Source organism: Armigeres subalbatus, chromosome 2 (genome assembly GCF_024139115.2).
Source record: "Armigeres subalbatus isolate Guangzhou_Male chromosome 2, GZ_Asu_2, whole genome shotgun sequence".
Classification (NCBI taxonomy): domain Eukaryota; kingdom Metazoa; phylum Arthropoda; class Insecta; order Diptera; family Culicidae; genus Armigeres; species Armigeres subalbatus.
The window spans coordinates 330,707,622-330,718,295 of record NC_085140.1 but is presented as its reverse complement, the minus strand read 5'-3'; the positions used below and the strand labels follow the sequence as shown (position 1 = coordinate 330,718,295).

The following is a 10,674-nucleotide window of genomic DNA, read 5'->3' as shown; positions in this document are numbered from 1 at the left end:
TCATAGGGAAACAAAATCGAATGCATCAACAAACAACCTCTTTATTAGCTTTCAAATGTTCGATCACATGTTTTGGCAGTTTGATTCGTTTTCGTGTCTTTTTTTCAATCCCATGATTCTGTACGGCTTCAGTCTTTCCACCGCCGGACGATTTACCGTGATTCTTCACCTTCTTCGACTTTTTGCACGACAATGGGTTAGGATTTTTCTTTTTCCGTTTTCGTCTAGGCTCTGGCGTCACTTCCGTTACCAATCCTTCTCTTTTCTTCAGTGACGTCAACGTCTTCTCATCCACTTCGCGAACCTCAATCCTTGCTTGGGTCTTATTGGTGGCAGCCCGTGCACTGGCCTCGGACGGTTGAACCAGCGTGGGTACCAAATTGTTGTGAAGATAGAACAGAGGAATGCCCGGCCTGGATTGGATCCAGTCCTGCAGGTTGCGATCTTGTGTCGCAACGATATAATTGCAGGTTTTCGTCATGGCTTTAATGCAAGCCGATCCTGCAATAGGATTCTTCTCGTGACCACATTTATGCAGGAGAAACTTCTTCAGGAGTTGGCACACAGCGATAAGCGGTCCGCCGATGTTTTCCGTCTCGGTGATGATACAAGCAGTTACAATAGGCTTCAACTCGCACCCAAAGTATTTCTTGAGTTGATCCTCAATTTGTAGGCGAGCCTGGAACATGAAATTATATTACTTTATTTATATTCATTTGTTTGGATTAGTTACTGGGAGATTATTTTCAATAAACTAAAGTTTAGTATTTGCCTTACCTTATAGGCAGCATGGCAAAATGTTCCATCCACAAGGACTAACAATGGTTCACGAAATCCGAAGTTATTGATGTAGAAACTCATATACTTCCGCGCTTTTTTGTGTTTTGTAACTTTCATAGTTGAACTTTAATTAAACCAAATTTTGTTCGCAAATGTTAATTTATGAGAATCATCTAATGTAAAAATTTGTGTACAGTTTCAAACAATTTTTCAAGTAAATAACGAAGTGAAAGAAAGTAAACCCATGCGATGGTAAAAGAGCGAAGCAAACTCAGGTTGTTTTGATTTTCATTATCGAATTCGATATGTCATCTTTTTGTCGACTTTTGATCGACAGAATATCAAATCGATAAACGAGGGGTCTGCCACACTCAACCAAAAAAAAATGGATGTTCATAAAAGTCAGAGTCTATTATATATAGAGTTACGCAAAGAGTGAAGCCAAATCTACCTATTGAACTGTCAAACCGTCTACCTATCGAGCAAAGTAAACAAATGATTGTTGGTAAGGCGGAAGTATTGTTATCGCCTGATGATTATTATGGCGAATTAAAACTCATGAATTGAAATGTATTAGATTTGTTCTAGAAACAGCTTTAAAAAACTTCAATACACCCCCCAATAAAGTTGCAACAAGAAACTCACGTGTTTGCACTCTGTAGGTGACTTTGGTTATCGAATTAAAAAGCTTTAGAAGTGATCACTCCCGTGAAGTCACTTGAAGGGTTGAACAAAAATGAAAGTTTTCAACATAATAACAAGAGCATCATTCAGAATAAGAGTAAGAAGATCCTCTTTGCGCAACTCTATATAATAGACTCTGGATTTACCCAATATTTTGAAGCATTGTAAAATACATATATACGCTGATGATGTAGAGTTATACTTGGATTGTTCTAATTATAGTATAGATTCCATTGCAACACAGAAAGAAAAATCATTGGTAAAATTGAAAAAAACATTGGTAAAAATGAAAAGTTGCATTGGTTCTTTTTCGTAGAGAGTAGTGAATGCTCAAAATAAAAGTACGGTAACTTTTGCGACAACCATGATTCAAAAGTTGCATGACGCTCTGAAATTAAAAGTTTGAACTTTTAAAACAAAACTGTAGAACTGTCAAATGGAAATGATCACATCGTAAATAAAATAGTGGAATTATTTCATTTAGAAAGGATAGTTTCAATCAAAGAAGGAACCTCCCACCGCGCCTCCCACCCTCTTCATTTGCCTATTTATCCTTTCTTTTCCATTTTACCAAAATATAATGTTTTTAATGTTTTATTTCATGATTTTAAATCGCGTTTTAAATAACCTTTACAATGTATAACAGCGCCGTAAAATACCCTCAAGGTTGCTCGTCGGTGGCGTATTGCAGACATTGATAAATATTGCGCCGCCATAGATGTTTTCATGATCATAATTACCAGAAACCGATCTGTAAAAAAAAAATTGGCATAAAGGTTCCCCCAAACACACGCAACACGACAGTCGCGACGCGATTCTATCGCTTTGCAAATTTTCCATGATGTTCAAAAAAATATATTATTACCTACCTTCCATTCCGTGAGGTTCTTTGGATGTTTCCTCGCACGTAAAAGCAACAATCCATTTTATGCCCGAAGGCCAGAACCAAACTTGGGAAAGGCATGAAGCAAGCTGTTTTCAGGTTTGATACAAGCACTTCTGGAAAATCTGTCGCTTGATTGTGCCGTTCTATTCCAGTCACTCGTTCCGGGACCGCTTTTCCGGAGATCTTCAGAGAACAGAGCGATCTCAAAATAGTAAAAATCCACGAAACATTAAATACGAATGTTTACCGCGATATTGTTGTTGACAATTTTGTTTTCGATGAGCTTCGCGACGGATAGAGGATGAGACACTTCTAGCATTTTCAGGTTGAATGGTTGTACTTTTAATTTTAAATTGGGAGCAGGTGAAAAAAACTTTCGAGTTAAGAAACCTACTTTTACAAAGACCAATTTAATTTTTATTTTTAAGAAAACGGAGCACTTTTCAAATGTAAAGTGCAAAACATTCCAGGAAACAATATTTGTTTTTTGTGTGAAGATACGTAAATGAAGATTTGTCGCGAATTTTTGAGTGGTCCTCTAGAAATAAACTCTCAATTAATGTCGTGAAAACTTATGCTATGTTTTTAACAACAAGCTTTTACAATGGAAACGTCCCTTCGCTGATATTGAATCAAACTCCACTGAGGTACGTTGAAAAGACAACTAGTCTAGGATTCCTAATTAAAAATAATCTTGAATGGGATGACTACATTCTTCTCCAATGCGGTAAAATTTATTCAAAATTGAGAACCCTTCAACTTTGTGCACATTTTTTATCATCTGATATAAAACTGAAACTCTTCAAAAGCCTCGTTTTTCCGTATTTTACCTACCAATTGCGATTTTCTATTGCAACAGATACCATCGTCCACGAAGAACAAGTTACGTGTTGCATTGAATGCATGCGTGAGATACGTTTTCAATTTAGGCAGATTCGACCATGTTACACATTTGCAGTCCAAACTGATTGGTTGTCCTTTTGAGAACTTCGCCAAGCTTAGGTGCTGCTTGCAAATTCGAAATATTGTAACAAATCAACAACCTAGATATTTACACAGCAAACTTAGTCAGTGTAGAAGTATTCGCTTTACCAAATTCACCCTTCCCCGCCATCGTACAACCAAGTATGGTAATTCCTAGAAATACTAGAATAAGAGATCGGCGAAGACGCCATCTTGTTTCCAATCGAACCGTCAAAAGCGGTTCCATTTCGACTGCCAGTGCTGCCAGTATCATTTTCACGATTTCATGCATTTTCATACGTTGCCATTTCGACAGTTTTTCACTCCGCCGGTCTCTGGCTATAGTGTTGCTAGTAATTCCCTTTTTGTCAGAGGTGTTGCTACATGGAATTTGCTCCCAAATGATCTAACCAATGAAACATCAATTATACGATTCAGAAAAAAATGTTTTGAGCACTTTAATAATCTTTAATAATCAATAATCAGTTTTTTTTTTCAATTTCTATTCACTCTCATACAAGATAATGATGAAAAATATGACTACAGATTATCGCCTTATTAACGTGACACTAGTTCTTCTTTATAAACAGAGTAACATTTATAAGACAACTAGTCTTAAGTTATTAATTGAAATAAACAAAAACAAAAAAAAACATTTCTGCTGGCGACGTCTTTGACGTCAATTTGTTTTGCGACGATTTCAAATCGTCGCGGCCGATAAGGTGGGAAATTGATAATACCAGGCCTATGCTAAGAGGTCATGTTTAAGTGTTGTAGAAATTAATACAGAATGTTAAACTGAAAAGATTATGTCTCGATGGGCCAAAACTGCAGGCAGTTGGGTGGATTATGTTTTTATTGTTGATATCTACGTTATTACCACGGTACAACTGGAAAAACTTCCCGGCTGTAGTGGCAACTCGCCAAATCTGGCCAAAACTTCACGGGACCTTCATGGACTTTCATGAAACTTAGTACGCGGTTTTTGAGACATTCTTCCTTGGACAGCTTAGAGTCCATCGTCTTATTCGTCACGAACACTTTGGTCTTTGCTCTGCAGCTGTATATCCCTCGCCAAATCATCAGTTTTTTGTGTGGCAAATTTGTCCATAAAAGCAAACTTAATCTCGCAGGAAGAACTCCTCGTGCCGTCGCCATGTACAATTTTTGGCCAGGTAGCTGTCCTAAATCCATTTTGAAGTAGGTTCCAGGTCGATGAGCAGGATTATCAACGGGGGTGCGCAGATTTTTTTCTCTCCTCTCCATTCCATCTGGAATAATTTTTGACTCGCTGCACGAAACACCATGAAATTTATATTGTACTTCCAGTTGAAAACCGAAGTGAGCTCTCGCGACAATCGAGTTTTCTCCCGTTTCCTTTTGTCGCAACTACGTCGCGACTAGTGCGCATCATGGCGCACGACGGTGGCATAGATGCGCACTAGTCGCGATGCAGTTGCGACATCAGGAAATAAGGAAAAACTCAATTGTCGCGAGAGCTCACTTCGGTTTTCAACTGGAAGCACAATACCACAGAGACTGGGGGTCTAGGTAGACATACCACTGTAAAATAATTCTTGCAGCGTTCGCTTTCCGTGCCGCAGCAATACAATAAATGAGTGCGGATTCTAAGGGTCTGTCTCATTTGGAGAATTAAACTTAAAAGTGACAGTTCGAAAATTCAGCGAATGACCCGGTCATAAAAATGGCTGGTGCTACCCAGGAATTCCAATAAGACAACGATGCAACCGAGGATGCAACATGATTCGATATCTGTCAAAAATAATCATGCTTTGCGAGCAGGGTTATTCGATAATTATTGAAATGTCACTTTTAAGTTTAATTTCAGTTTAATTCTCCAAATGAGACAGACCCTAACTGAACAGAGTTTTACTGATGGCCCTTCCTCTGGCAGCAGCGAAATTTACTAGCCATAGGCCGTTGTTATTGGTAGCAGAGTGAAGGCTCTCCCTACCGATTATTGGACGGAAAAAGTCCTATCTACCGACCTGAGCGTTAGCGTCTCCTAGAACAATTTTCACATCATGCACACTCCATAGGCCTTATCAAGACATTCATAAAACGTGTCCTTCACATCATCGGATGTATCGTATGTCGGTGCGTAAACGTTGATTAGGCTGTAATTGAAGAATTGGCCCCGTATCATCAACACAGATTCGTTCGCTAATGGGTTTCCACCGCATCACTCGCTTCATCTGGTTGCCCATCACTACGAAACCAACTCCATGCTCTGCTTTTCCGCCGCCGCTGTGATAGATGTTATAGTTGAATGCAGTGTTGGTCGTGGGGTCCACGGCACGGAATTCACGTTCTCCGGATCTAGGCCATTGGACTTCTTGAATGGCGGCCACGTTCACTTCTGCAGTTCACGAGCCAGAAGTCTCGCTCGTCCAGGCTCATTTAGGGTCCAGACATTCCATTCCAGTTACCGAGTTGCCAATCATAGTCCTTATTTCGTTGCTGGGTCGGCTGCCAACAATAACGTTCTATTTTTCTTCTATATCCATTTTTTTGTGACATTTCAGAGGCTTCAGTAAGCTACCTTACCGGGGTCGCGTTACCTACATCGCGCTGGTGGGGCTGCCACAAGGGGTGGGACGCTGAGCACAATGTTCCAAGCACACATTTGCTGGATTTGATTCACATGTGTGGCACACTCGGCACACTTTTGACGTTTGAATGATCCAGGACATGAAATACCGGCAACCTTGTTCACCTGTTTTGACGTATTGAGATGAGTGACGTTTGGCGCACGCACACTATAACGTTCGATTCGTCACCCGAGTAGCACAACCCACAATGATTTGGATGCAGTAACTTCAATGTGACCAAAATTGGTTGCATATGCGTCACTAAAACTTAAATGTAACATGTGTGCTGCTTGGGCATATACTGAGACGCCATATACGTTTGTTTTCCTTCTGTTCATAACCTCAAAATTGATCGATCATCACAATTATTAAAGAGGAGTCAAAAAATATATGGAAATTAACCCATTTCAATTAAGTTTCGATGAGTTGCATTCGGACGTGAGAATGACGAATCGATTCATAATAGTAGATAAATATAAATATAAATCACACAGATATTCTCCGGCAGCGGCAGTTTTATCATAAAATTCAATTGAGACCACTGCACTGGTGATATTCGAATACAAAACATTATTAAAATCGTTCCCTTTCTATCGGACGCTCCTTGATTCATATTCCCATTGGCATGAATGAAGTACTCATCAATTTACCGGATTTAAGCGGTGTCCTAGTGACGAGCTTTATGACTGTTTGACATAGAATAAATATAACCTGAATCAAATCCCTACGCCTACAGTATGCATTCGTGGAACCACCAAAACCAGCGCTACAGCAATGCTAGCATCTGAAGGACTACCAACAGACTTACAACTATTGCGTCAAATTTCCCTGGATGTACACGAGGATCTAGGAATGCTATTTGGACCTCTTGCTGACAAATATCTATGAAGATTTCTGTGTAACAGAATCTATCAATCCGTTGTGGAAAAATGAAGCGTTCCACACTGCAATCGAATACTCGTTATTCATTCATGAACAACAAAGACCCAACGATTGTGAGTATGAGGATGAATACAATTTAGCGAACTATGAAAATATTCGAGGTAGGTTAAGTAGTGTAAACTGGCAAATAGTTTTAAGAAATGAAGAAAATGTCGAAGCATCTGTTAACACTTTTTACAGATTATTACCCGAGCAGCACACTTGTTACACATAGATCACAGTAACTTATATGTGACCCTAATCAGTCACAGTTAAGTTGCTGCAACCATATTCGCTTGGTATGTGCTGCTTGGGTATCTGACATAATCTCACAAGAAACTCCACTAAAACGAAAACGACGTCATAACAATAATAAAGACCCAATTTGGTATAACCGGCAAATCAAGAATTTAAGAAATCGCAAGCAAAAAGCACACAAAATTTACAAAAGTCATAACAGTAATGAAAATTTAGTATATTACTTGGACGTATGCGATCAATTGAACTACGCTATCAGTAACGCATTGGAAGATTACAATTCAAAAACTGAGAGCGAAATAAAGTCCTGTCCAAAGAACTTCTTTAATTACGTAAAAACAAAACTGAAATCTAATAACTTTCCATCAATTATGCATCTTGACGAAAACGCGGGGGATAGCTCGGAAAAGAACTGTAATCTTTTAGCAGATTTTTTCCAGGAAACCTATTCTACATTTTCTGAAAATGATTGTGACCGCGACTATTTTGCATTTTTTCCAGACTTTTCAAATGATATTGGAGTGAATCAACTTCATGTCCATGACATTTTGCAGGCCCTACGTAGTTTAGATGCTTCGAAAGGTCCTGGTCCTGATGGAATCCCTCCTATATTTATGAAAACCCTAGCAGTGGAACTAACCACTCCATTATTTTGGCTATTTAATATGTCACTAGAATCAGGAAAATTCCCAAATATATGGAAAAACTCATTTTTGATACCCATTTTCAAATCTGGAAAAAAATCAGACATACGTAATCATCGTGGAATAGCAATTATCTCTTGCATTCCAAAACTTTTTGGGGCCATAGTAAACGAAAAATTATTCAAACAAGTAAAAAACCGAATAACAGACGCACAGCATGGCTTATCTTTAAAGGGCGTTCAAGTTCAACTAATCTTCTTGAATTTGTTGACTATACCCTGAATGCAATGGATAAAGGAAACCATGTAGAAGCTCTTTATACTGACTTCAGTAAAGCATTTGATCGCATAGATATACCCATGCTTCTATTCAAATTGAAAAAAATAGAATTGAGCCGGGACTACTCAAATGGCTTGAATCCTACTTAACTGATCGCCAATTGATTATAAAATTTAACAACAACAGATCAAAACCCATTCAAGCCACTTCTGGTGTCCCCCAGGTAGAGAAATGCGATAGAGTTAGGGATTTAGGAATTATCTTAGACTCCAAACAAAACGTTCATCGACCATTACAACACCGTCATTCATAAAGCAAATAATATGATGGGTTTTATGAAACGTTTGTGCTATAACTTTCATGACCCATACACAATTAAAACATTCTATATTGCTTATGTAAGGTCGATACTGGAATATTGCAGCATTGTAGTAGAATCAGAATTTAGAATTTTTTAGAATTAGAATCAGTACAAAAACGATTCCTATTATTTGCTCTTCGTAAATTAGGTTGGACAACATTCCCACTTCCATCATATGAGGTACGCTGCAAGCTTATAAACATTCAATCTTTGAAAGAGCGTCGTGAAACTGCAATGGTTTCATTTATTAACGATATAGTTTCGCAGCGAATTGATTCAACAAACATTTTATCGAAATTAAATTTCTACATACAATCTCGACAACTGCGTCATCGACATACATTTTTAATTAATCACTGCCGTACAAATTATGCAAAACTCGGTCCTCTCAATCAGATGATGGCCATCTATAATCAACACTGCGAAACTATTGACTTTATAATGTCTCGGCAGAACCTAAAAAAATGAAGCGGGCTTGGTAGTCATAAGGCTAGGAGGTCGTGGGTTCAATCCCAGGACCGTTCCATTCTCCTACTTTGTATCTTTCTCTTTATTTCTCATGTTCTAGCAATCGTTAGAACTGGAAATGGACTTCCATACCGTTTCCATTACTATTCCTATACCTTCAACTTGAGTATTCTATCAGTAATCTGATAGAATTAAAAATGAACTATAGAGCTCGTTTCCTACATCCAATTAGAAATTCCATCAGTTGCCTTCTCCTATCTATCACATTGGCAGCTCGTTAACCAAGACGGACCTCTGCCTCTCCAACCTAACCCAGAAATTCCAACAAATTCCGCATAAACTCGTGGCAAGTGCAGAGGTATATTCGGCTTGCAGTGGGCGAGTGATTGCATCATCATTTCCTCCCCCTTCCCTATATTGACTTGCATTCTGACGTGGCAGGCGCCAGTATGACCTAACAAATGAGATCACCAGTACTTGTACATTGAAGATGTGTGCTAGTCCCAAGCAAACATCTGTTGGTTCCCTGTGCAAGAAAAGCTGATCTGGTCATAATGGAGTAGCAACTACGAGCAGTCAATCAAGCTCAAGCTCTCGGCAGAATCTAAAAAAAATATTTTGTAACAATTCGAAACCTACACATCTAAATTTACATTAAATCGCAAAATTAAACACTATTTTTATTTTTATACACTATAATACCGTATTTATAGCATTAAGAAAATAAAGAAAAACATGTATATTGTATATGTACTAGTTTACGTCGGTTGACGAAATAAATAAATAAATAAATAAATACAACTGCTTCTGTATCGGAATAGGTAGTAATCCCAACTACCAATTTGCGACAAAATACAGTACACGGTTTAAAAAATTGTTGTCTTCCTTTTATTTCCATTAATTCGTTTTTTTTGTATTGTGTTGATACCAAAAAACGAATAAGTGGAAGTAAAAGGAAGACAACAGCTTTTTTAACCGTGTAACATTTTCCCCTAAAACGCTCGCAAATAATTATTAATTAAAATACAGTAGTTTGCTTAGTTGAACATTGTATAGCTACCCACGATTTGTACCATCACCAATTCTATGTTATGCTTTCTTTTATATAATTGTAAGAAATCTCACAGATGCTAGTTGTGTGTACTTACATATGTGGGCCAATTTAGTAGAAACGTGAAGAATGAGTAAAGCAAAGTTTGAGAAACACTGACGCGAACAAAGTGCTCCATAAGAATATGCTTTCTCCCGTATAGCAACTACCAGCAATACTCTATCATTGTTGCTGGTTTAGTTGCCGATTCCGAACATCGCAATATTAGCATGTGTATTTCTGCTGTGGTTGGGACAGAGCACCCCCACGAATTTTGCCTCGGAGGAAGGGTGGTGTTTGGTTGTTCGACTTTTGTGTACCAATCGGTAGTACCCGGCCGTGTTGCGTTGGGGTAGGAGGAGGCGCTTTGCCATTTGTGTGCCTTCGCGACCACGGCTAACGACAACCACGACGCTCCATCGCACATCACTGTTTGATACGTAGACCATAATGACTCAGAACAGAACAGGAAGAACGTTTCGTGCGCGAGGTTCGTTTTTCTTCTATTTGACTGGGCAATTGACCCAGGCCCCGACGACCGCCACGCGCCTCGATGTTGTTTTGAATGTGGTGTGAAAATTGCACAACGGGATTTGGTCTCGCGTGCATGTTGCTGTTTTGAAAACGGGGTGAAGAAAATTTACATTTTCTCCCGTATGGTTCAGTGAACTGGCCGCGGCAGGACTTTGGAAAGAGTTGAAGTGCTTCTGACCTGCATCGAGGAGTAA

At 38.8% G+C, this 10,674-nt stretch overlaps 1 protein-coding gene across 1 annotated transcript; it reads right to left on the bottom strand.

The window, feature by feature from the left end:
- Positions 1 to 21: 21 nt before the first annotated feature.
- On the bottom strand, positions 22 to 1,063 carry LOC134212745 (rRNA-processing protein UTP23 homolog). Its single transcript, XM_062690863.1, has 2 exons — positions 778 to 1,063; positions 22 to 679 (listed from the first exon to the last, which is right to left on the bottom strand). Exons 1-2 carry the CDS (start codon positions 895 to 897, stop codon positions 26 to 28), a joined length of 774 nt encoding a protein of 257 aa, XP_062546847.1. The 5' UTR covers positions 898 to 1,063; the 3' UTR covers positions 22 to 25.
- Between the last annotated feature and the right edge of the window lie 9,611 nt (positions 1,064 to 10,674).

Bases quoted from the DNA above. Each gene is read 5' to 3' on its own strand.
- LOC134212745 (XM_062690863.1), bottom strand. From the start codon at position 897: ATGAAAGTTACAAAACACAAAAAAGCGCGGAAGTATATGAGTTTCTAC. The intron at 680-777 runs GTAAGGCAAATA...TTCATGTTCCAG, and splicing joins TTTGCCATGCTGCCTATAAG to GCTCGCCTACAAATTGAGGA.